Source organism: Oncorhynchus clarkii, chromosome 23 (assembly GCF_045791955.1).
Source record: "Oncorhynchus clarkii lewisi isolate Uvic-CL-2024 chromosome 23, UVic_Ocla_1.0, whole genome shotgun sequence".
Taxonomy (NCBI): domain Eukaryota; kingdom Metazoa; phylum Chordata; class Actinopteri; order Salmoniformes; family Salmonidae; genus Oncorhynchus; species Oncorhynchus clarkii.
Window position 1 is genome coordinate 56322722 of NC_092169.1, and position 27025 is coordinate 56349746.

The 27025-nt window shown below is 45.8% G+C and overlaps 1 protein-coding gene across 2 annotated transcripts; it reads right to left on the bottom strand.

Moving 5' to 3' along the window:
• Positions 1-1206: 1206 nt before the first annotated feature.
• Positions 1207-26081, bottom strand: LOC139381894 (glutaredoxin 3-like). Of its 2 annotated transcripts, XR_011628593.1 has the most exons (10): positions 26011-26081; positions 17983-18187; positions 11798-11970; positions 9344-9405; positions 9158-9215; positions 4248-4300; positions 3801-3840; positions 3591-3683; positions 2507-2611; positions 2277-2405 (listed from the first exon to the last, which is right to left on the bottom strand). XR_011628593.1 is itself a non-coding variant. In XM_071125746.1 (9 exons), the coding sequence occupies exons 2-9, from the start codon at positions 18020-18022 to the stop codon at positions 2561-2563; spliced, it is 570 nt and encodes a 189-aa protein (XP_070981847.1). In that variant the 5' UTR covers positions 18023-18187; positions 26011-26081; the 3' UTR covers positions 1207-2560. The 2 variants fall into 2 exon arrangements, 1 of the variants encoding a protein (XP_070981847.1); XM_071125746.1 differs by having other exon boundaries at positions 1207-2611.
• Between the last annotated feature and the right edge of the window lie 944 nt (positions 26082-27025).

Consider the following 27025-nt stretch of genomic DNA (forward strand, 5'->3'; position numbering starts at 1 on the left):
CCCACCGACCGACCGACCGACCCACCCACCCACCCACCGACCAAGGCCCTTCTCCTCCGATTGCTCAGTTTGACCAGCCAGCCAGGTTTAGGACGAGTCTTGGTGGTTCCAAAATGCTTCCATTTAAAAATGGAGGTCACTGTGTTCTTGGGGACCTTGAATGCTGCAGAAATGTTTTGGTACCCTTCCCCAGATCCGTGCCTCGACACAATCCTGTCTCGGAGCTCTACGGACATTTCCTTCGACCTCATGGCTTGGTTTTTGCTCTGACACACACTGTCAACTGTGTGACCTTAAATAGACAGCTGTGTGCCTTTCCAAATCATGTCCAATCAATTGAATTTACCACAGGTTGATTCCAATCAAGTTGTAGAAACATCTCAAGGATGATCAATGGAAACAGAAACACAACCAACTGCTTCTTAACACAGCCCGCATCCAACCCGGGAGCCAGCCGCCAGTCAGTGTCGGAGGAAACACCATTCCCCTAGCGACCTGGACAGCGCACATTGCGCCCAGCCCGCCACAGGAGTCGCTAGTGTGCGATGAGACAAGAATATCCCTACCGCCAATTTTTCCCTAACACGGATGATGCTAGGCCAATTGTGCGTCGCCCCACGGACCTCCCTTTGCTATGACTGCTGTGTTCTCTAAGGTTCTAGTTCTTTGCTCTGACTGCTGTGTTCTAAGGTTCTAGTTCTTTGCTCTGACTGCAGTGTTCTCTAAGGTTCTAGTTCTTTGCTCTGACTGCAGTGTTCACTAAGGTTCTAGTTCTTTGCTCTGACTGCTGTGTTCACTAAGGTTCTAGTTCTTTGCTCTGACTGCTGTGTTCACTAAGGTTCTAGTTCTTTGCTCTGACTGCTGTGTTCACTAAGGTTCTAGTTCTTTGCTCTGACTGCTGTGTTCACTAAGGTTCTAGTTCTTTGCTCTGACTGCTGTGTTCTCTAAGGTTCTAGTTCTTTGCTCTAGCTGCTGTGTTCTAAGGTTCTAGTTCTTTTCTCTGACTGCTGTGTTCTCTAAGGTTCCAGTTCTTTGCTCTAACTGCTGTGTTCTAAGGTTCTAGTTCTTTGCTCTGACTGCTGTGTTCTCTAAGGTTCTAGTTCTTTGCTCTGACTGCTGTGTTCTCTAAGGTTCTAGTTCTTTGCTCTGACTGCTGTGTTCTTTAAGGTTCAAAAGACATAAGGAAACCAGTCAGGTAGCATCATGGATGACTTTATTATATTTGCAGCTGGTGGCAGAATGCAGTTTGATCAATCAGGTTAATTTGGACACCTGTGCTAAGTTCAGAAAAATCAATGGATGGATAATATACCATGTATTTCAGAGAGGGGTAGAGAAAAGGGTAGAGAGGGGAAGAGGAGGATAGAGAGGGGAAGAGGAGGGTAGCGAGGGGAAGAGGAGGGTAGAGAGGGGAAGAGGATAGAGAGGGGAGGAAGATGGAGAGGGGAAGAGGATAGAGAAGGGAAGAGGGTAGAGAGGGGAAGAGGATAGAGGGGAAGAGGAGGATAGAGAGGGGAAGAGGAGGGTAGAGAGGGGAAGAGGAGGGTAGAAAGGGGAAGAGGAAGATAGAGAGGGGAAGAGGAGGGTAGAGAGGGTAGAGAGGGGAAGAGGAGGGTAGAGAGGGGAAGAGGAGGGTAGAGAGGGGAAGATGAGGGTAGAGAGGGGAAGAGGAGGGTAGCGAGGGGAAGAGGAGGGTAGAGAGGGGAAGAGGATAGAGAGGGGAGGAAGATGGAGAGGGGAAGAGGATAGAGAAGGGAAGAGGGTAGAGAGGGGAAGAGGAGGGTAGAAAGGGGAAGAGGAAGATAGAGAGGGGAAGAGGAGGGTAGAGAGGGTAGAGAGGGGAAGAGGAGGGTAGAGAGGGGAAGAGGAGGGTAGAGAGGGGAAGATGAGGGTAGAGAGGGGAAGAGGAGGGTAGAGAGGGGAAGAGGAGGGTAGAGAGGGGAAGAGGATATAGAGGGGAAGAGGAGGGTAGAGAGGGGAAGAGGATAGAGAGGGGAAGAGGAGGGTAGAGAGGGGAAGAGGATGGTAGAGAGGGGAAGAGGATGGTAGAGAGGGGAAGAGGATGGTAGAGAGGGGAAGAGGATGGTAGAGAGGGGAAGAGGATGGTAGAGAGGGGAAGAGGAGGGTAGAGAGGGGAAGAGGATAGAGAGGGGAAGAGGAGGGTAGAGAGGGGAAGAGGAGGGTAGAGAGGGGAAGAGGAGGGTAGAGAGGGGAAGAGGATAGAGAGGGGAAGAGGATAGAGAGGGGAAGAGGAGGGTAGAGATGGGAAGAGGAGGGTAGAGAGAGGGCGAAGAGGTTAGAGAGAGGAAGAAGAGGGTAGAGAGAGGAAGAAGAGGGTAGAGAGGGGAAGAAAATGGTAGAGAGAGGAAGAAGAGGATAGAGAGAGGAAGAAGAGGGTAGAGAGAGGGCGAAGAGGTTAGAGAGAGGGCGAAGAGGTTAGAGAGAGGAAGAACAGGGCAGAGAGAGGAAGAGGAAGGTAGAGAGGGGAATGAAGAGGGTAGAGAGGGGAAGGAAGAGTGCAGTAGTCCATAGCTCATTCCCATCACAGTACTACAGGAACCTAGCATTCACCCCTCAGGACAGAAGAAAGGTCTCCACTGTCTTTAAGCTCCTGTAAAAACACAGAACACATGTCAATACAGGTCTGATCTTCATACCAGCTGATACATGAGAAAATAACAGCCTACTGGACCTGTCATGTAACCTTCCAACAGCATCAGAAACAAATACTCTATTGATGCACAATAACTATGTATAGATACACAGAGAACTCCTGTCTCATGAAACTAACTATGTATAGATACACAGATAACTCCTGTCTCATTAAACTATGTATAGATAGATACACAGAGAACTCCTGTCTCATTAAATTATGTATAGATAGATACACAGAGAACTACTGTCTCCTGAAACTCAGTGACATGTTATCACAATGCAGTCCTTATAAAGAACCGTGATTGACAGGTGATCTATTAAAACTGAACTCCAGCTGACATCAATCACTAGCCACTGCTGGGCAATACGCTGCTTTAAACCCAGCCGGACTACAGGCCTAGTTTATGCAAAGCAAGGCCCTTGGTGAAATAAGTAGGCATATCCAAACAGAGGATTACAGTTAGACGCACACTGGGGACCTTACTATCTCAATGTTGTGTAACCTTCCCTTAGCATGGTTTAATGTAGTTCACTAAGAAACCTTGGTATTTACATTACACCAATCTTTTCCTCTGTGCTTTTTACTACCGAGGATGACCCCCCCCGCCCCCCCTCCATGCTGCCTGTCTGACTGTACATGGCATGACGACATTAAGCAGGCTAAGAAAACAGAACACGGTGCTTTAGTGACACCTGGTGGAGAGTCTGTGGTACTGCTGTTGCCTCTGTCTGTGACACTGTGACATACCTGGCTGATCCTATAAGGGTTCGTTTCCCCAGACACCAGATTCAGCCTAGTTTAGGACTAAAAAGCTATTTTAAATGGACAATCTCCATTGTGAATGGTTTATAGACATATTCAGACTAGTCCAGAACTAAGTGGAGGTAATAAGCGCAATTATGGTCTGAGGTGTAAAACAAAAATCACTTCTCACCTTCACAATGTCCAGCCCGCCAATGAGTTCCCCATTGACGTATAGCTGAGGGTACGTTGGCCAGTTTGAGTATGTCTTTAGACCCTGTCTAACCTGGACGTTGGTGATTGGAAGATAAATGAAGAAAACCATGTTAACATGTAGAAAAACATCTTTAGGTTTCACCAACATGGTTTTGCAAATGTCATAGACAGATACAGCCTCTTTTACCTCCTCATCTTCCAGGATATCAAAGGTGCTATATTCCACCCTGAAAACAGGAAACACAGGGAAGATATTAACCATTATTATAAACACAGACATGATATTAACCATTATTATAAACACAGACATGATATTAACCATTATTATAAACACAGACATGATATAATGAACTGAGCTGTTCATGATCATGATATAGTGGTGTTACCTCACCCTGTTCATTATCTCCAGTATCATGATATAGTGGTGTTATCTCACCCTGAGCTGTTCATTATCTCCAGTATCGTGATATAGTGGTGTTATCTCACCCTGAGCTGTTCATTATCTCCAGTATCGTGATATAGTGGTGTTCTCACCCTGAGCTGTTCATTATCTCCAGTATCATGATATATTTGTGTTATGTCACCCTGAGCTGTTCATTATCTCCAGTATCGTGATATAGTGGTGTCATCTCACCCTGCGCTGTTCATTATCTCCAGTATCTGAAGACTGAATCCACATTTGGCTTGCTACAGATACAGGAAGAAAAACAGACTTTAGAAAACAAACAGATAACTTAATCATACCCATATCTTAACAAAGAACATACACTTTATATTTAATATATTAACTCAATTCAGATCCTTCAACAGGTGAATCCACACAAAACCATTTTATTGTGGAACAAAATCACAGGAAGCAATGTTTCTTTTTAAAACAAAGATAATTTCAAAAACAAATTGGTGCTTTCTGTGTGAGTAGGAGAAATGCTTTCAAGATAACACATGGATAAGTGGCGGCAGGTAGCCTAGTGGTTAGAGCGTTGGGCCAGAAACCCGAAAGGTTGCCAGATCGAATCCCCGAGCTAACGAGGTAAGAAATATGTCATTCTGAACAAGGCCCTGTTCCTAGGCCGTCAATGTAAATAAGAATTTGTTCTTAATTGACTTGCCTCGTTAAGCAGGAGGAGTTAGGACTTCTTCCCTCCAGAATGAAACCAAACGCAAGCTTTCATTGAGCAAGTTTCCACTGCTATTGGTTTCACAGGACCCCACTTAGAAACGGTCTTCAACTCCTATTGGTTTCACAGGACCCCACTTAGAAACGGTCTTCAACTCCTATTGGTTTCACAGGACCCCACTTAGAAACGGTCTTCAACTCCTATTGGTTTCACAGGACCCCACTTAGAAACGGTCTTCAACTCCTATTGGTTTCACAGGACCCCACTTAGAAACGGTCTTCAACTCCTATTGGTTTCACAGGACCCCACTTAGAAACGGTCTTCAACTCCTATTGGTTTCACAGGACCCCACTTAGAAACGGTCTTCAACTCCTATTGGTTTCACAGGACCCCACTTAGAAACGGTCTTCAACTCCTATTGGTTTGACAGGACCCCACTTAGAAACGGTCTTCAACTCCTATTGGTTTCACAGGACCCCACTTAGAAACGGTCTTCAACTCCTATTGGTTTGACAGGACCCCACTTAGAAACGGTCTTCAACTCCTATTGGTTTGACAGGACCCCACTTAGAAACGGTCTTCAACTCCTATTGGTTTGACAGGACCCCACTTAGAAACGGTCTTCAACTCCTATTGGTTTGACAGGACCCCACTTAGAAACGGTCTTCAACTCCTATTGGTTTCACAGGACCCCACTTAGAAACGGTCTTTTAAGAAATGGAAAACTAAATATAGATCCGTATCTACAAATAGAACCCCAGCGAGTGAAAAGGGAGAGACGGGATTCACAGGGGACCTGGTTTAAACTACTCTTCATCTGTGAGCAGCAGCAATCAATATGAAGAGGTAGGAGGGGGGAGGTACTCCTGAACCATTAGTGTCTGTGTGTGTGTGTGTGTGTGTGTGTGAGGGGGGGTGTTCCCACTGCTCTGTGAGGTGCAGAACATTATTGATTTCAGATTAGCCTCAATTCAGTTGAAATGTATGCAATACCAATTGTCCTTATCTACTAGATTGGCAGAGTATATAGGCCAACTGGTACCTCTCTTGAAGTAATGTACTGGAGTTATGTTAGAATAGTATTATATAGTATTATATAGGCCAACTGGTACCTCTTGAAGTAATGTACTGGAGTTATGTTAGAATAGTATTATATAGGCCAACTGGTACCTCTTGAAGTAATGTACTGGAGTTATATTAGAATAGTATTATATAGTATTATATAGGCCAACTGGTACCTCTTGAAGTAATGTACTGGAGTTATGTTAGAATAGTATTATATAGGCCAACTGGTACCTCTTGAAGTAATGTACTGGAGTTATGTTAGAATAGTATTATATAGGCCAACTGGTACCTCTTGAAGTAATGTACTGGAGTTATGTTAGAATAGTATTATATAGTATTATATAGGCCAACTGGTACCTCTTGAAGTAATGTACTGGAGTTATATTAGAATAGTATTATATAGTATTATATAGTATTATATAGGCCAACTGGTACCTCTTGAAGTAATGTACTGGAGTTATATTAGAATAGTATTATATAGTATTATATAGGCCAACTGGTACCTCTCTTGAAGTAATGTACTGGAGTTATATTAGAATAGTATTATATAGTATTATATAGGCCAACTGGTACCTCTTGAAGTAACGTACTGGAGTTATATTAGAATAGTATTATATAGTATTATATAGGCCAACTGGTACCTCTTGAAGTAACGTACTGGAGTTATATTAGAATAGTATTATATAGTATTATATAGGCCAACTGGTACCTCTTGAAGTAATGTACTGGAGTTATATTAGAATAGTATTATATAGTATTATATAGTATTATATAGGCCAACTGGTACCTCTTGAAGTAACGTACTGGAGTTATATTAGAATAGTATTATATAGGCCAAACACAAGCCTGTATGTTTGTGCATAGCATTTATTTATGATTAGCTGCAATTATATTCAAGTCCTATTCTCCTTTTCTATTCCATTTTATATATAAATATACACATATATTTTTAGGCAAGTCAGCTAAGAACAAATTCTTATTTACAATGACGGCCTAGGAACAGTGGGATAACTGCCTTGTTCAGGGGCAGAATGACAGAATTTTTCCTTGTCAGCTCAGGTATTCGATCTAGCAACCTTTCGGTTACAAGTCCAACGCTCTAACCACTAGGCTACCTGCTGCCCCCATTCTATTCCATTAATTAAGTACACAGACCAAACAAACACACAGGTTTATTGTCCTGTTATATAGTGACACCTACGTACAGTGCCTTGCGAAAGTATTCGGCCCCCTTGAACTTTGCGACCTTTTGCCACATTTCAGGCTTCAAACATAAAGATATAAAACTGTATTTTTTTGTGAAGAATCAACAACAAGTGGGACACAATCATGAAGTGGAACGACATTTATTGGATATTTCAAACTTTTTTAACAAATCAAAAACTGAAAAATTGGGCGTGCAAAATTATTCAGCCCCTTTACTTTCAGTGCAGCAATCTCTCTCCAGAAGTTCAGTGAGGATCTCTGAATGATCCAATGTTGACCTAAATGACTAATGATGATAAATACAATCCACCTGTGTGTAATCAAGTCTCCGTATAAATGCACCTGCACTGTGATAGTCTCAGAGGTCCGTTAAAAGCGCAGAGAGCATCATGAAGAACAAGGAACACACCAGGCAGGTCCGAGATACTGTTGTGAAGAAGTTTAAAGCCGGATTTGGATACAAAAAGATTTCCCAAGCTTTAAACATCCCAAGGAGCACTGTGCAAGCGATAATATTGAAATGGAAGGAGTATCAGACCACTGCAAATCTACCAAGACCTGGCCGTCCCTCTAAACTTTCAGCTCATACAAGGAGAAGACTGATCAGAGATGCAGCCAAGAGGCCCATGATCACTCTGGATGAACTGCAGAGATCTACAGCTGAGGTGGGAGACTCTGTCCATAGGACAACAATCAGTCGTATATTGCACAAATCTGGCCTTTATGGAAGAGTGGCAAGAAGAAAGCCATTTCTTAAAGATATCCATAAAAAGTGTCGTTTAAAGTTTGCCACAAGCCACCTGGGAGACACACCAAACATGTGGAAGAAGGTGCTCTGGTCAGATGAAACCAAAATTGAACTTTTTGGCAACAATGCAAAACGTTATGTTTGGCGTAAAAACAACACAGCTGAACACACCATCCCCACTGTCAAACATGGTGGTGGCAGCATCATGGTTTGGGCCTGCTTTTCTTCAGCAGGGACAGGGAAGATGGTTAATATTGATGGGAAGATGGATGGAGCCAAATACAGGACCATTCTGGAAGAAAACCTGATGGAGTCTGCAAAAGACCTGAGACTGGGACGGAGCTTTGTCTTCCAACAAGACAATGATCCAAAACATAAAGCAAAATCTACAATGGAATGGTTCAAAAATAAACATATCCAGGTGTTAGAATGGCCAAGTCAAAGTCCAGACCTGAATCCAATCGAGAATCTGTGGAAAGAACTGAAAACTGCTGTTCACAAATGCTCTCCATCCAACCTCACTGAGCTCGAGCTGTTTTGCAAGGAGGAATGGGAAAACATTTCAGTCTCTCGATGTGCAAAACTGATAGAGACATACCCCAAGCGACTTACAGCTGTAATCGCAGCAAAAGGTGGCGCTACAAAGTATTAATTTAAGGGGGCTGAATAATTTTGCACGCCCAATTTTTCAGTTTTTGATTTGTTAAAAATGTTTGAAATATCCAATAAATGCCGTTCCACTTAATGATTGTGTCCCACTTGTTGTTGATTCTTCACAAAAAAATACAGTTTTATATCTTTATGTTTGAAGCCTGAAATGTGGCAAAAGGTCGCAAAGTTCAAGGGGGCCGAATACTTTCGCAAGGCACTGTACCTCTTTATTGTCCTGTTATATAGTGACACCTACGTACCTCTTTATTGCCCTGTTATGATACAGTGACACCTACATACCTCTTTATTGTCCTGTTATATAGTGACACCTACATACCTCTTTATTGTCCTGTTATATAGTGACACCTACATACCTCTTTATTGTCCTGTTATATAGTGACACCTACACACCTCTTTATTGTCCTGTTATATAGTGACACCTACACACCTCTTTATTGCCCTGTTATATAGTGACACCTACATACCTCTTTATTGTCCTGTTATATAGTGACACCTACACACCTCTTTATTGTCCTGTTATATAGTGACACCTACATACCTCTTTATTGTCCTGTTATGATATAGTGACACCTACATACCTCTTTATTGTCCTGTTATATAGTGACACCTACATACCTCTTTATTGTCCTGTTATGATATAGTGACACCTACGTACCTCTTTATTGTCCTGTTATGATATAGTGACACCTACGCACCTCTTTATTGCCCTGTTATGATACAGTGACACCTACGTACCTCTTTATTGCCCTTCATGAACAGCATGACTGGACTCCTGTTGATGGTCGACTTCAACCTGGAGGTTATAAGGACAGTCCATAAGTCACACAATACAACGTGCCATCTTCCACGTGTGCGTGTGTGTGTGTGTGTGTGTGTGTGTGTGTGTGTGTGTGTGTGAGTCTGTGTGTGTGTGTGTTTTACCTGTGCTCCAGTGTGACAGCCTTGGGACAGGTATTCTCCAGCTCTCCAGATTCAGCTAGTTCCTACAACAGGTATCAACACTGAGATGGGTCACTGGGTCACTGCAGAGGCCCTTCGTTCTACTGTACCTACACACTAACACACACACCTACAGTCTGAATCACACTCACACCTACAGTCTGAATCACACTAACACACACACCTACAGTCTGAATCACACTAACACACACACCTACAGTCTGAATCACACTAACACACACACACCTACAGTCTGAATCACACTAAAACACACACCTACAGTCTCAATCACACTAAAACACACACCTACAGTCTGAATCACACTAATACACACACCTATAGTCTGAATCACACTAATACACACGCCTACAGTCTGAATCACACTAATACACACACCTACAGTCTGAATCACACTAATACACACACCTACAGTCTGAATCACACTAATACACACACCTACAGTCTGAATCACACTAACACACACACCTACAGTCTGAATCACACTAATACACACACCTACAGTCTGAATCACACTAATACACACACCTACAGTCTGAATCACACTAATACACACACCTACAGTCTGAATCACACTCACACACACACCTAGTCTGAATCACACTAAAACACACACCTACAGTCTGAATCACACTAACACACACACCTACAGTCTGAATCACACTAACACACACACCTACAGTCTGAATCACACTAATACACACACCTACAGTCTGAATCACACTAATACACACACCTACAGTCTGAATCACACGAAAACACACACCTACAGTCTGAATCACACTAACACACACACCTACAGTCTGAATCACACGAAAACACACACCTACAGTCTGAATCACACTAACACACACACCTACAGTCTGAATCACACTAATACACACACCTACAGTCTGAATCACACTAAAACACACACACTACCGTTCAAAAGTTTGTGGCCACTTAGAAATGTCTTTGTTTTTTAAAGAAAAGCACATTTTTGTCCATTAAAACAACATCAAATTGATCAGAAATACAGTGTAGACATTGTTAATGTTGTAAATGACAACTGTAGCTGGAAATGGCATATTTTTTATGGAATATCTACATAGGCGTACAGAGGCCCATTATCAGCAACCATCACTCCTGTGTTCCAATGGCAAGGTTGTGTTAGCTAATCCAAGTTCATCATTTAAAAAAAATGTATTTATTTCTTTCACCGAGTAGTAGAACAAGTTCTCATTTACAACTGCGACCTGGCCAAGATAAAGCAAAGCAGTGCAACGCAATTTCAGTGATTTTTGCAGTTCGTTCCAGTCATTGGCAGCAGACAACTGGAAGGAAAGGCGGCCAAAGGAGAAATTGGCTTTGGGGATGACCAGTGAAATATACCTGCTGCAGTGCGTGCTACGGATGGGTGTTGCTATAGTGACCAGTGAACTGAGATAAGGCGGAGCTTTACCTAGCAAAGACTTATAGATGACCTGGAGCCAGTGGGTTTGGCGGCGAATATGAAGCGAAGGCCAGCCAACGAGAGCATACAGGTCGCAGTGGTGGGTGGTGTATGGGGCTTTGGTGACAAAACGGAAGGCACTGTGATAGACTGCATCCAGTTTGCTGAGCAGAATGTTGGGGGCTATTTTGTAAATGACATCGCCGAAGTCAAGGATCGGCAGGATAGTCAGTTTTACGAGGGTGTGTTTGGCAGCATGAGTGAAGGAGGCTTTGTTGCGATATAGGAAGCCGATTCTAGATTTAATTTTGGATTGGAGATGCTTAATGTGAGTCTGGAAGGAGAGTTTACAGTCTAACCAGACACCTAGGTATTTGTAATTGTCCACATATTCTAAGTCAGACCCGTCCAGAGTAGTGATACTGGACGGGCGGGCGGGCAGGTGTGGGCAGCGATCGGTTGAAGAGCAAGCATTTAGTTTTACTAGCGTTTAAGAGCAGTTGGAGGCCACGGAAGGAGAGTTAGTTAACACAGTGTCCAAAGAACAACTGCACAACTGAGCAAGAGGACAAGTACATTAGAGTGTCTAGTTTGAGAAACAGACGCCTCACAAGTTCTCAACTGGCAGCTTCATTAAATAGGACCCGCAAAACATCCGTCTCAACATCAACAGTGAAGAGGCGATTCTGGGATGCTGGCCTTCTAGGCAAAACATCCGTCTCAACATCAACAGTGAAGAGGCGATTCCGGGATGCTGGCCTTCTAGGCAAAACATCCGTCTCAACATCAACAGTGAAGAGGCGATTCCGGGATGCTGGCCTTCTAGGCAAAACATCCGTCTCAACATCAACAGTGAAGAGGCGATTCCGGGATGCTGGCCTTCTAGGCAAAACATCCGTCTTAACATCAACAGTGAAGAGGCGATTCCGGGATGCTGGTATAATGTCTATAGACTCGAAGAAAAATGTGTGTTTAACATGACTCACCTTGACAATGTCCAGTCCCCCTACGAGTTCTCCGTTAACGTAAACCTGAGGGTAGGTGGGCCAGTTGGAGAAGGTCTTCAGCCCCCCTCTCACTTCCTCGTCTGACAGGATGTCAAAACTGCTGAACTGGATGGCATGGTCCTTGAATAGCGCCACTATCTGACGGCTGAAACCTGGGTGATGGGGAGAACACAGTGTGTTTGTAAACCTAGTATAAGACACGGCTGTTATACTGGATGGCATGGTCCTTGAAAAGCGCCACTATCTGACGGCTGAAACCTGGGTGATGGGGACAACACAGTGTGTTTGTAAACATAGTATAAGACACGGCTGTTATACTGGATGGCATGGTCCTTGAAAAGCGCCACTATCTGACGGCTGAAACCTGGGTGATGGGGACAACACAGTGTGTTTGTAAACCTAGTATAAGACACGGCAGTTATACTGGATAGCATGATACTTCAATAGAACTACAATCTGACGGCTGAAACCTGGGTGATGGGGAGAACACAGTGTGTTTGTAAACCTAGTATAAGACACGGCAGTTATACTGGATAGCATGGTCCTTGAAAAGCGCCACTATCTGACAGCTGAAACCTGGGTGATGGGGACAACACAGTGTGTTTGTAAACCTAGTATAAGACACGGCTGTTATACTGGATAGCATGGTCCTTGAAAAGCGCGGCTGAGGAGAAATCAACGGGTTGTTAGTTCAATGTTATTTTATGTTAATAGGAACAACAGAGTCAGGATATTAAATATATATTAACTCAGGTTGTTAGTTTAATGTTATTGTATGTTTATAGGAACAACAGAGTCAGGATATTAAATCAGGTTGTTAGTTTAATGTTATTGTATGTTCATATGAACAACAGAGTCAGGATATTAAATATATATTAACTCAGGTTGTTAGTTTAATGTTATTGTATGTTTATAGGAACAACAGAGTCAGGATATTAAATCAGGTTGTTAGTTTAATGTTATTGTATGTTCATATGAACAACAGAGTCAGGATATTAAGTCAGGTTGTTAGTTTAATGTTATTGTATGTCCATATGAACAGAGTCAGGATATTAAGTCAGGACATAATTGCAGATGAGTTTGGTCAGCAGCATGTTTGTTACCCTCATATAAAAAGGGCCATTTGGAAACACATGAACAAGACAAGAAAAGCTAAAATAAAGATGGTCCCAAACTCTAGCCTGGTATCATCACATTCATTTTAAGTAATACAAAGTGTGTATATAGATACATACAGTGGGGAGAGCAATTATTTGTCTCAGCCCCCTCCTGTCTCAGCCTCCAGTATTTATGCTGCAGTAGTTTATGTGTCGGGGGGCTAGGGTCAGTTTGTTATATCTGGAGTACTTCTCCTGTCCTATTCAGTGTCCTGTGTGAATTTAAGTGTGCTCTCTCTAATTCTCTCTTTCTCTCTTTCTTTCTCTCGGAGGACCTGAGCCCTAGGACCATGCCTCACTACTACCTGACATGATGACTCCTTGCTGTCCCCAGTCCACCTGGCCGTGCTGCTGCTCCAGTTTCAACTGTTCTGCCTTATTATTATTGGAGCATGCTGGTCATTTATGAACATTTGAACATCTTGGCCATGTTCTGTTATAATCTCCACCCGGCACAGCCAGAAGAGGACTGGCCACCCAACATAGCCTGGTTCCTCTCTAGGTTTCTTCCTAGGTTTTGGCCTTTCATGGGAGTTTTTCCTAGCCACCGTGCTTCTACACCTGCATTGCTTGGTGTTTGGGGTTTTAGGCTGGGTTTCTGTACAGCACTTTGAGATATCAGCTGATGTACGAAGGGCTATATAAATCAATTTGATTTGATTTGATTATTTGATACACTGCCGATTGTGCAGGTTTTCCTACTTACAAAGCATGTAGAGGTCTGTAATTTTTATCATAGGTACACTTGAACTGTGAGAGACGGAATCTAAAACAAAAATCCAGAAAATCACATTGTATGATTTTTAAGTAATTTTCCCAAGAACACAGTGGCCTCCATCATTCTTAAATGGAAGAACTTAGGAACCACAAAGACTCTTCCTAGAGCTGGCCGCTCAGCCAAACTGAGCAATCAGGGGAGAAGGGCCTTGGTCAGGGAGGTGACCAAGAACCCAATGGTCACTCTGACAGAGCTCCTCTGTAGAGATGGGAGAATCTTCCATAAGGACAGCCATCTCTGCAGTATTCCACCAATCAGGCCTTTACGGTAGTGGCCAGACGGAAGCCAATCCTCAGTAAAAGGCACATCACAGCCCGCTTAGTTTGCCAAAAGGCACCTAAAGACTCTCAGACCATGAGAAACAAGAATCTCTGGTCTGATGAAACCAAGATTGAACTCTTTGGCCTGAAAGCCAACCATCACGTCTGGAGGAAACCTGCCACCATCCCTACGGTGAAGCATGGTGGTGGCAGCATCATGCTGTGGGGATGTTTTTCAGAGGGAGGAACTGGGAGACTAGTCAGGATCGAGGGCAAGATGAACGGAGCAAAGTACAGAGAGATCCTTCATGAAAACCTGCTCAACAGCGCTCAGGACCTCAGACTGGGGCGAAGGTTCACCTTCCATCAGGACAATGACCCTAAGCACACGGACAAGACAACACAGAAGTAGCTTCGGGACAAGTCTCTGAATGTCCTTGAGTAGCCCGGACTTGAATCCGATTGAACATCTCTGGAGAGACCTGAGAATAGCTGTGCAGCGACGCTCCCCATCCAACCTGACAGAGCTTGAGAGGATCTGCAGAGAAGAATGGGAGAAACTCCCCAAATACAGGTGTGCCAAGCTTGTTGCGTCATACCCAAGAAGACTTGAGGTTGTAATTGCTGCCAAAAGTGCTTCAACAAAGTACTGAGTAAAGGGCCTGAATACTTATGTAAATATGATCCGCTTTTTTAATGTTTAATAAATTAGCAAACATTTTTAAACTTGTTTTTGCTTTGTCATTATGGGGTATTGTGTGTAGATTGATAGGAAATGAGACATTTTTTTGTTGTCAATTTTAGAATAAGGCTGTAACGTACAAAATGTGGGAAAAGTCAAGGGGTCTGAATACTTTCCAAATGCAGTGTATCTTACGACTGACATGGGTCCACATTGGCATGGACAGGATCACTGTTTAAATATGAGGCAGGTATGTGTTATGTCCTTGATACATGAGTGTGAGTCAGTGTTTGAGAAGAGACTGTGACAGAGGGGAATAGACAGATGGAAACGAGGGTGGAGGGAGAGAACGAGAGAAAGAAAGAATGAGAGAGGAGAGCGAGTGAAAGACAGCAAGAGAGAGGAGAAAGAGGGAGAGAGGAGAAAGAGGGAGAGAGGGGAAAGAGGGAGAAGGAGGGAGAGGAGAAAGAGGGAGAGAGGAGAAAGAGGGAGAGAGGAGAAAGAGGGAGAGAGGGAAAAGAGGGAGAAAGAGAGAGGGAGAAAGAGGGAGAGGAGAAAGAGGGAGAGAGGAGAAAGAGGGAGAGAGGAGAAAGAGGGAGAGAGAGGAGAATGAGGGAGAGAGGGGAAAGAGGGAGAAAGAGGGAGAGAGGAGAAAGAGGGAGAGAGAGGAGAATGAGAGGGAGAGAGGAGAAAGAGAGGGAGAGGAGAGCGAGCGAGCGAGCGATCAAGAAAGAAAGCGAGAGAGGCAGAGAAAAAGAGAAGGGAACAGAAAGAGGGAACAGGAGTAGAGGAGGGGTGATATGTTGCCTGCATGTAGAGCCTGCAGTGAAACTCTCATTCTGATACTTCATTCATTCATGGGGGAATTCATTATAAAACAGCTAGAGGCCCCTAACTAATGGTTATTCAGCTACATGCCACTATATTAACTTGTTTCTACTACACCAGACCCAGCTGCTTTCTCTGGCTAGAGGCTCTCTATCCTAGACCCAGACACGCACGATTGATTGGCGAGGGGTTGTTGCCCCTCTCTCCTTCTCCTAAAGGGTCAGGGGGGGGTCGCGCACCGCAGACAGACCATACAGCTCCAGGAGAAAGGAACATAAAAAAACTGATTTCTTATTTCAAGGAAAGTTAGGTTATTATGCACACACACAAACACACACACACACACACTCAGACACACACACGCACACACACACACTCAGACACACATACACACACACACACTCACAGACACACACACACACACACACACACACACACACTCAGACACACACACACACACAGACACACACACTCAGACACACACACACTCAGACACACACACACTCAGACACACACACACACACACACACACTCAGACACACACACACACACACACTCACAGACACACACACACACACACTCAGACACACACACTCACAGACACACACACACACACACACACACACACTCACAGACACACACACACACACACTCACAGACACACACACACAGACACACACACACAGACACACACACACACTCACTCACACTCACACACACACACTCACAGACACACACAGAGCGTGTAATGTGTTAGGAGAATGTGTTCTACATGGTGTATGAGTGTGTAACCTCTTAGAGGGCTTCTTTAAAGAACTAGCGAGGTCGTAGTCACAGCCTCACGTGGCTTGGTGGGGAATAGATTAAACTAGAGTTCACAAACACTACAACTTGGCTTCTTTATAAAGAAGAAAAATATTTAGAGATACATTTCAGGATGAGGTGAAAAATAACACTTATGGGTTTAGATTATAAACTAAAACTGCCTTGAACCTAATACTGATACTTATAAACAGTGGTGTGGTTGGGAGTGGAACCTCAACCCCTTACAGTGTAATGTCCTCCTCCACCACCAGGCCTGCCTCTCCTCCACCACCACCAGGCCTGCCTCTCCTCCTCCACCACCAGGCCTGCCTCTCCTCCACCACCAGGCCTGCCTCTCCTCCTCCACCACCACCACCACCAGGCCTGCCTCTCCTCCACCACCAGGCCTGCCTCTCCTCCACCACCAGGCCTGCCTCTCCTCCACCACCAGGCCTGCCTCTCCTCCACCACCAGGCCTGCCTCTCCTCCTCCACCACCACCACCACCAGGCCTGCCTCTCCTCCACCACCAGGCCTGCCTCTCCTCCACCACCAGGCCTGCCTCTCCTCCACCACCAGGCCTGCCTCTCCTCCACCACCAGGCCTGCCTCTCCTCCTCCACCAGGCCTGCCTCTCCTCCTCCACCACCAGGCCTGCCTCTCCTCCTCCACCACCAGGCCTGCCTCTCCTCCACCACCAGGCCTGCCTCTCCTCCTCCACCAGGCCTGCCTCTCCTCCACCACCAGGCCTGCCTCTCCTCCTCCACCACCAGGCCTGCCTCTCCTCCTCCACCACCACCACCACCAGGCCTGCCTCTCCTCCACCACCAGGCCTGCCTCTCCTCCACCACCAGGCCTGCCTCTCCTCCACCACCAGGCCTGCCTCTCCTCCTCCACCAGGCCTGCCTCTCCTCCACCACCACCAGGCCTGCCTCCCCTCCTCCACCACCACCACCACCAGGCCTGCCTCTCCTCCACCACCAGGCCTGCCTCTCCTCCACCACCAGGCCTGCCTCTCCTCCACCACCAGGCCTGCCTCTCCACCACCACCACCAGGCCTGCCTTTCCTCCTCCACCACCAGGCCTGCCTCTCCTCCACCACCACCAGGCCTGCCTCCCCTCCTCCACCACCACCACCACCAGGCCTGCCTCTCCACCACCAGGCCTGCCTCTCCTCCTCCTCCTCCACCACCACCACCACCTGGCCTGCCTCTCCTCCACCACCACCAGGCCTGCCTCCCCTCCTCCACCACCACCACCAGGCCTGCCTCTCCACCACCAGGCCTGCCTCTCCTCCTCCTCCACCACCACCACCAGGCCTGCCTCTCCTCCTCCTCCACCACCACCACCAGGCCTGCCTCTCCTCCTCCTCCACCACCACCACCAGGCCTGCCTCTCCTCCTCCTCCACCACCACCACCAGGCCTGCCTCTCCTCCTCCTACACCACCACCACCAGGCCTGCCTTTCCTCCTCCTACACCACCACCACCAGGCCTGCCTTTCCTCCTCCACCACCACCACCACCAGGCCTGCCTCTCCTCCACCACCACCACCAATCCCCCTGTCTCTCTCTAATTACCAGGCCTGGCCCCTGTGTGTTTTCCACAGCGGGAGCCTGTTCATGAAGACCACACCCCCACACTCTCTCTCTATTTACCGCAGCGGGGTTCCTGGGGGGAGCCCTTCATGAAGAGCATGCAGGGTGCTGCGTTGATCAGTCTCTTCAGACGCTCATTAAGGTCCTCTTTAGGGGGCTCCGCCCCTGGCCCGCCCAGCCCCCCCGAGCTGACCGACAGCCTCTGGACCTTACTGGTCAGCTCTGGGGCATGAGCTCCGTCCAGCCTGTCAATCTTCTGGCCACCCTGAGACCCACCAGAGGATAGAAAAATAACATTAATATTTTAACGTAATGGTTTTTCTTTTTGTTTGCATGTTTGTATTATTCTAGAGGAGGAGGGTTGAGAGAGAGATCCAAGAAAGAGAGAGAGAGGCCGAGAAAAAGAGAGAGAGAGAAAGAGATTCAAGGACAGGAGTCCTCTCCCAGTTTAATGTTTGGCATGTTAAATCATCAGTGAAGGCCTGACAGAACTAACTGTGGAGAAGCTGTAAACTAGGTTATTATGGTACTGACTGTGGAGAAGCTGTAAACTAGGTTATTATGGTACTGACTGTGGAGAAGCTGTAAACTAGGTTATTATGGTACTAACTCTGGAGAAGCTGTAAACTAGGTTATTATGGTACTGACTGTGGAGAAGCTGTAAACTAGGTTATTATGGAACTGACTGTGGAGAAGCTGTAAACTAGGTTATTATGGTACTGACTGTGGAGAAGCTGTAAACTAGGTTATTATGGTACTGACTGTGGAGAAGCTATAAACTAGGTTATTATGGTACTGACTGTGGAGAAGCTATAAACTAGGTTATTATGGTACTGACTGTGGAGAAGCTGTAAACTAGGTTATTATGGTACTAACTGTGGAGAAGCTGTAAACTAGGTTATTATGGTACGAACTGTGGAGAAGCTGTAAACTAGGTTATTATGGTACTGACTGTGGAGAAGCTGTAAACTAGGTTATTATGGTACTGACTGTGGAGAAGCTGTAAACTAGGTTATTATGGTACTGACTGTGGAGAAGCTATAAACTAGGTTATTATGGTACTGACTGTGGAGAAGCTATAAACTAGGTTATTATGGTACTGACTGTGGAGAAGCTGTAAACTAGGTTATTATGGTACTAACTGTGGAGAAGCTGTAAACTAGGTTATTATGGTACGAACTGTGGAGAAGCTGTAAACTAGGTTATTATGGTACGAACTGTGGAGAAGCTGTAAACTAGGTTATTATGGTACGAACTGTGGAGAAGCTGTAAACTAGGTTATTATGGTACTGTGGAGAAGCTATAAACTAGGTTTTTATGGTACTAACTGTGGAGAAGCTATAAACTAGGTTATTATGGTACTGACTGTGGAGAAGCTATAAACTAGGTTATTATGGTACTGACTGTGGAGAAGCTATAAACTAGGTTATATAAACTAGGTTATTATGGTACTAACTGTGGAGAAGCTGTAAACTAGGTTATTATGGTACTAACTGTGGAGAAGCTGTAAACTAGGTTATTATGGTACTAACTGTGGAGAAGCTGTAAACTAGGTTATTATGGTACTAACTGTGGAGAAGCTGTAAACTAGGTTATTATGGTACTAACTGTGGAGAAGCTGTAAACTAGGTTATTATGGTACTAACTGTGGAGAAGCTGTAAACTAGGTTATTATGGTACTAACTGTGGAGAAGCTGTAAACTAGGTTATTATGGTACTGACTGTGGAGAAGCTATAAACTAGGTTATTATGGTACTGACTGTGGAGAAGCTGTAAACTAGGTTATTATGGTACTGACTGTGGAGAAGCTGTAAACTAGGTTTTTATGGTACTAACTGTGGAGAAGCTATAAACTAGGTTATTATGGTACTGACTGTGGAGAAGCTATAAACTAGGTTATTATGGTACTGACTGTGGAGAAGCTATAAACTAGGTTATTATGGTACTAACTGTGGAGAAGCTGTAAACTAGGTTATTATGGTACTGACTGTGGAGAAGCTGTAAACTAGGCTATTATGGTACGAACTGTGGAGAAGCTGTAAACTAGGTTATTATGGTACTGTGGAGAAGCTATAAACTAGGTTTTTATGGTACTAACTGTGGAGAAGCTATAAACTAGGTTATTATGGTACTGACTGTGGAGAAGCTATAAACTAGGTTATTATGGTACTGACTGTCGAGAAGCTATAAACTAGGTTATATAAACTAGGTTATTATGGTACTAACTGTGGAGAAGCTGTAAACTAGGTTATTATGGTACTAACTGTGGAGAAGCTGTAAACTAGGTTATTATGGTACTAACTGTGGAGAAGCTGTAAACTAGGTTATTATGGTACTAACTGTGGAGAAGCTGTAAACTAGGTTATTATGGTACTAACTGTGGAGAAGCTGTAAACTAGGTTATTATGGTACTAACTGTGGAGAAGCTGTAAACTAGGTTATTATGGTACTGACTGTGGAGAAGCTATAAACTAGGTTATTATGGTACTAACTGTGGAGAAGCTGTAAACTAGGTTATTATGGTACTAACTGTGGAGAAGCTGTAAACTAGGTTATTATGGTACTGACTGTGGAGAAGCTATAAACTAGGTTATTATGGTACTGACTGTGGAGAAGCTGTAAACTAGGTTATTATGGTACTGACTGTGGAGAAGCTGTAAACTAGGTTTTTATGGTACTAACTGTGGAGAAGCTATAAACTAGGTTATTATGGTACTGACTGTGGAGAAGCTATAAACTAGGTTATTATGGTACTGTGGAGAAGCTGTAAACTAGGTTTTATTCTCCTACTGATCCTGATACCCAGTGTGTGTTACCTCTCCTAACAGACAAGCACTTACCAGCAGCCTCGGAGGCTGATAGAGGCATCCCAAGGGGAGCATGTTACTTACCATGCTGTACAAAAAAATGAATAAAATAACTAATGAACTTGACACAGTAAATGTTTATTTCAAACACTTGTTTTTTTCTTCCAGTTTTCCGTTATAAAACGACAAGAAAAATTCATAAACTCCACAACAAACGCAGCTGTGCTGCTGGCAGCAGCGGTTTGGGTCTCACGGTGAGTCCCTTTCAGACCTGGGTCTCACGGTGAGTCCCTTTCAGACCTGGGTCTCACGGTGAGTCCCTTTCAGACCTGGGTCTCACGGTGAGTCCCTTTCAGACCTGGGTCTCACGGGGAGTCCCTTTCAGACCTGGGTCTCACGGTGAGTCCCTTTCAGACCTGGGTCTCACGGTGAGTCCCTTTCAGACCTGGGTCTCACGGGGAGTCCCTTTCAGACCTGGGTCTCACGGTGAGTCCCTTTCAGACCTGGGTCTCACGGGGAGTCCCTTTCAGACCTGGGTCTCACGGTGAGTCCCTTTCAGACCTGGGTCTCACGGTGAGTCCCTTTCAGACCTGGGTCTCACGGTGAGTCCCTTTCAGACCTGGGTCTCACGGTGAGTCCCTTTCAGACCCGGGTCTCACGGTGAGTCCCTTTCAGACCCGGGTCTCACGGTGAGTCCCTTTCAGACCCGGGTCTCACCGTGAGTCCCTTTCAGACCCGGGTCTCACCGTGAGTCCCTTTCAGACCCGGGTCTCACGGTGAGTCCCTTTCAGACCCGGGTCTCACGGTGAGTCCCTTTCAGACCCGGGTCTCACGGTGAGTCCCTTTCAGACCCGGGTCTCACGGTGAGTCCCTTTCAGACCCGGGTCTCACGGTGAGTCCCTTTCAGACCCGGGTCTCACGGTGAGTCCCTTTCAGACCCGGGTCTCACGGTGAGTCCCTTTCAGACCCGGGTCTCACGGTGAGTCCCTTTCAGACCCGGGTCTCACGGTGAGTCCCTTTCAGACCCGGGTCTCGCGGTGAGTCCCTTTCAGACCCGGGTCTCGCGGTGAGTCCCTTTCAGACCCGGGTCTCACGGTGAGTCCCTTTCAGACCCGGGTCTCACGGTGAGTCCCTTTCAGACCTGGGTCTCACTGTGAGTCCCTTTCAGACCCGGGTCTCACGGTGAGTCTCTTTCAGACCTGGGTCTCACTGTGAGTCCCTTTCAGACCTGGGTCTCACGGTGAGTCCCTTTCAGACCTGGGTCCCGTTCAGACCTGGGTCTGTCCCTTTCAGACCTGGGTCTCACTGTGAGTCCCTTTCAGACCTGGGTCTCACGGTGAGTCCCTTTCAGACCTGGGTCTCACGGTGAGTCCCTTTCAGACCTGGGTCTCACGGTGAGTCCCTTTCAGATGGTGAAGCATTCTACCTGCTCTACTGTTACTGAACCTCAATTCCACCTCACAAAGTCTGCATTTCCTTCTCATTTCCTTCTACCCTGGGGCGGCAGGGTAGCCTAGTGGTTGGAGCGTTAGACTAGTAACCGGAAGGTTGCAAGTTCAAATCCCCGAGCTGACAAGGTACAAATCTGTACCAGGCATTTAACCCACTGTTCCCCCGTAGGCCGTCATTGAAAATAAGAATTCGTTCTTAACTGACTTGCCTAGTTAAATAAAGGTAAAAAATAAAATTAAAGTATTGTCATAAAGTACTGCTGGTCTTTCTCTGCCATTTGTCCAACTGTTGATGACGTAGCGGTGAAGAGTCGACCCCAAAATAAGTTGATTCCTTGACTCATGTCATGTCGACTCCTATTTCAGGGGGAGTCAAGATTCAATTCCGCCAGGAATCGACTCCTATTTCAGGGGGTGTCAAGATTCAATTCCGCCAGGAATCGACTCCTCAGATCCAGCATTTTTGGAATGGAGGAGATGTTGTTTAGTTGTCGTACTTCCGAGAACACAAACACTGGCATCTTTCATAGCGAGCTAGTGAGGGACGGAGCGAGAGGGCAGACAGGCCTAGTGCACGGTTCTGACTCTATCAGCAATGAAAAGTTGTAGCTCGCAACGAAATAATGTTGCTCACAATTTCTTGGCTTGCAATGTCTCGCAACTTCAGTAGAGCAAGTGATCAGAATATGTGGGAACTCCTTCAAGACTGTTGGAAAAGCCTTCCACGTGAAGCTAGTTGAGAGAATACCAAGAGTGCGCAAAGCTGTCATCAAGGCAAAGGGTGGCTACTTTGAATAATCTCAAATATATTTAGATTTGTTTACCATTTTTTTTGGTTACTACATGATTCCATATGTGTTATTTCATCGTTTTGATGTCTTCACTATTATTCAACAATGTAGAAAATAGTAAAAATAAAGAAAAACCCTGGAATGAAAAGGTGTGTCCAAACTTTTGATTGGTACTGTATGTAGGTAGGAAGATAGATATAAACTCAGCAACAATTTTTTTTTAAAGTCCTCTCCCTGTCAACTGTGTTTATTTTCTGTAAACTTAATGTGTAAATATTTGTATGAACATAACAAGATTCAGCAACAGACATAAACTGAACAAGTTCCACAGACATGTGACTAACAGAAATGTAATAATGTGTCCCTGAACATAGGGGGGTGAAAATCAAAAGTAACAGTAGGATCTGGTGGCCACCAGCTGCATTAAGTACTGCAGTGCATCTCCTCCTCATGGACTGCACCAGATTTGCGAGTTCTTGCTGTGAGATGTTACCCCACTCTTCCACCAAGGCACCTGCAAGTTCCCGGACATTTCTGGGGGGGAATGGCTAGCCGTCACCCTTCGATCCAACAGGTCCCAGACATGCTGAATGGGATTGAGATCCGGGCTCTTCGCTGGTCATGGCAGAACACTGACATTCCTGTCTTGCAGGAAATCACACACAGAACGAGCAGTATGGCTGGTGGCATTGTCATGCTTGGAGGGTCATGTCAGGATGAGCCTGCAGGAAGGGTACCACATGAGGGAGGAGGATGTCTTCCCTGTAACGCATAGCGTTGAGATTGTCTGCAATGACAACAAGCTCAGTCCGATGATGCTGTGACACACCGCCCCAGACCATGACGGACCCTCCACCTCCAAATCGATCTCGCTCCAGAGTACAGGCCTCGGTGTAACGCTCATTCCTTCGACGATAAACGCGAATCCGACCATCACCCCTGGTGAGACAAAACCGCGACTCGTCAATGAAGAGCGCTTTTTGCCAGTCATGTCTGATCCAACGAGGGTGGGTTTGTGCCCATAGGCGACGTTGTTGCCGGTGACATCTGGTGAGGACCTGCCTTACAACAGGCCTACAAGCCCTCAGTCCATCCTCTATCAGCCTATTGTGGACAGTCTGAGCACTGATGGATTGTGCGTTCCTGGTGTAACTCGGGCAGTTGTTGTTGCCATTCTGTACCTGTCCCGCAGGTGTGATGTTCGGATGTACCGATCCTGTGCAGGTGTTGTTACACGTGGTTTGCCACTGCGACGATGATCAGCTGTCCGTCCTGTCTCCCTGTAGAGCTGTCTTAAGCTTCTCACAGTACGGACATTGCAATTTATTGCCCTGGCCACATCTGCAGTCCTCATGCCTCCTTGCAGCATGCCTAAGGCACATTCACGCAGATGAGCAGGGACCTTGGGCATCTGTCAGAGTCAGTAGAAAGGCCTCTTTAGTGTCCTAAGTTTTCATAACTGTGACCTTAATTGCCTACCGTCTGTAAAGCTGTTAGTGTCTTAATGACCGTTCCACGGGTGCATAATCATGAATTGTTTATGGTTAATTGAAGAAGCATTGGAAACAGTGTTCAAACCCTTTAAAATGAAGATCTGTGAAGTTATTTGGATTTTTACGAATTATCTTTGAAAGACAGGGTCCTGAAAAAGGGGCGTTTCTTTTTTTGCTGAGTTTATACACACACACACAAAATACATGACCAAAGGTATGTTCATGGCCATAATATGGAGTTGGTCCCCCCCTTTGCTGCTGTAACAGCCTCCACTCTTCTGGGAAGGCTTTCCACTAGATGTTGGAACATTACTGCTGGGACTTGCTTCCATTTAGCCACAAGAGTATCAGTGAGGTCGGGCACTGATGTTGAGTGATTAGGTCTGGCTCGCATTCGGCGTTCCAATTCATCCCAAAGGTGTTTGATGGGGTTGTGGTCAGGGCTCTGTTCAGACCAGTCAAGTTCTACCACACCGATCTTCAAACCCTTTCTGTATGGTCCTCACTTAGTGCACGGGGGCATTGTCATGCTGAAACAGGAAATGGCCTTCCCCAAACAGTTGCCACAAAGTTGGATGCACAGAATTGTCTAGAATGTCATTGTATCGATAAGATTTCCCTTCACTTGGACTGGCCCAAACTATGAAAAACAGACCATTATTCCTCCTCCACCAGACTTTACAGTTGGCACTATGCATTGGGGCAGGTAGCGTTCTCCTGGCATTTGCCAAACCCAGATTTGTCTGTCGAACTGCCAGATGGTGAAGCGTGATTCATAACTCCAGAGAATGCGTTTCCACTGCTCCAGAGTCCAATGGCCGCGATCTTCACATCACTCCAGCTGACCCTTGGCATTTCGCATGGTGATCTTAGGCTTGTGTGCGGCTGCTCAACCACGGAAACCCATTTCATGAAGCTCCCGACGAAGAGATATTGTGCTGACGTTGCCTCCAGAGGCAGTTTTAAACTCGGTAGTGAGTGTTTCAACTGAGGACAGACGATTTTTAAGCGTTACAGCACTCAACGGTCCCGTTCTGTGAGCTTGTTTGGCCTACCACTTCACGGCTGAGCTGCTGTTGCTCCTAGACGTTTCCATATCTCAATAACAGCACTTACAGTTGACCGGGGCGGCTCTAGCAGGGCAGAAATGTGACCAACTGACTTGTTGGAAAGGTGACATCCTATGACGGTGCCACATTGAAAGTCACTGAGCTCTTCAGTAAGGCCATTCTACTGCCCATGTTTGTCTATGGAGATTGCATGGCTGTGTGCTTGATTTTATACACCTGTCAGCAACGGGTGGGGCTGAAATAGCCGAATCCAATAATACTTTTGGCCAAGTAGTGGAACTTAGTTTTTTACACTACTTGACTCACCTTAAAAGGACAGGAAGGTCGGGACTGAAGTAATAAGACTCACCTTATTAAAGAAGAGGAAGGTCGGGACTGGGGAATAAGACTCACCTTAAAGAAGAGGAAGGTCGGGACTGGGGAATAAGACTCACCTTAAAGAAGAGGAAGGTCGGGACTGAGGTAATAAGACTCACCTTAAAGAAGAGGAAGGTAGGGACTGAGGTAATCTCATATTTCTCTGATACCTCTGGCACTGCTTCTGCCTCCAGCTGTAAGACAGAGAGAGGAGGGTAGGAGGGAGGAAGGGGTGGAGGGAGAGAGAGAGGAGGGAGGAAGGGGTGGAGGGAGAGAGAGAGAGGAGGAAGGAAGGGGTGGAGGGAGAGAGAGAGGAGGGTAGGAGGGAGGAAGGAAGGGATGAGGGAGAGAGAGAGGAGGGAAGGAGGGAGGAAGGGTGAGAGAGGAGAGAAGGAGGGAAGACGGGGTGGAGGGAGAGAGAGAGGAGGGAAGGAGGGAGGAAGGTTGAGAGAGAGGAGAGAAGGAGGGAAGACGGGGTGGAGGGAGAGAGAGGAGGGAAGGAGGGAGGAAGGGTGAGAGAGAGGAGGGAAGGAGGGAGGAAGGGTGAGAGAGAGGAGGGAGGAAGGGATGGGGAGAGAGAGAGAGAGGAGGGAAGGAGGGAGGAAGGAAGGGATGGAGAGAGAAAGGGGGAGGGAAGGAGGGAGGAAGGGGTGGAGGGAAGGGATGGAGGGAGAGAGAGGACAAAGCAAGGGAAGAGGAAGGGAGAAAGAGATGGAGTGAATGAGGGATCATCCACATAAATGTTGATACCCCTTTGTTCCCTTTCCAAGCCATCAAACAATGTCTGCATCCACACATGAAGAACCCCACTGCACCCTACTGAGTTTCCCCTCAACACTAGGTTTATTTAGCCAGCAGGCATCACCCTTCAGGGAGAAAATAAAGCACACATTCACCACTTTGATATGTCTAACAAGCAAGACAAATGAGAGAGCAGAACAGCACCATCTCCTGCTCTGCTCGGGGTGCTGTGATCTATGATTGGTGATGGATAGTTGCTTTGATCTTGACAGTGGTAATCCACCAGGATCAAATTAAAGGAACTGGTGTGACCACACACACCTCAAACTAACAGAGGAATAAAAATAGTTCCAAGTTTTCATTTACTTTAAAATCATTAAATATATATAAATA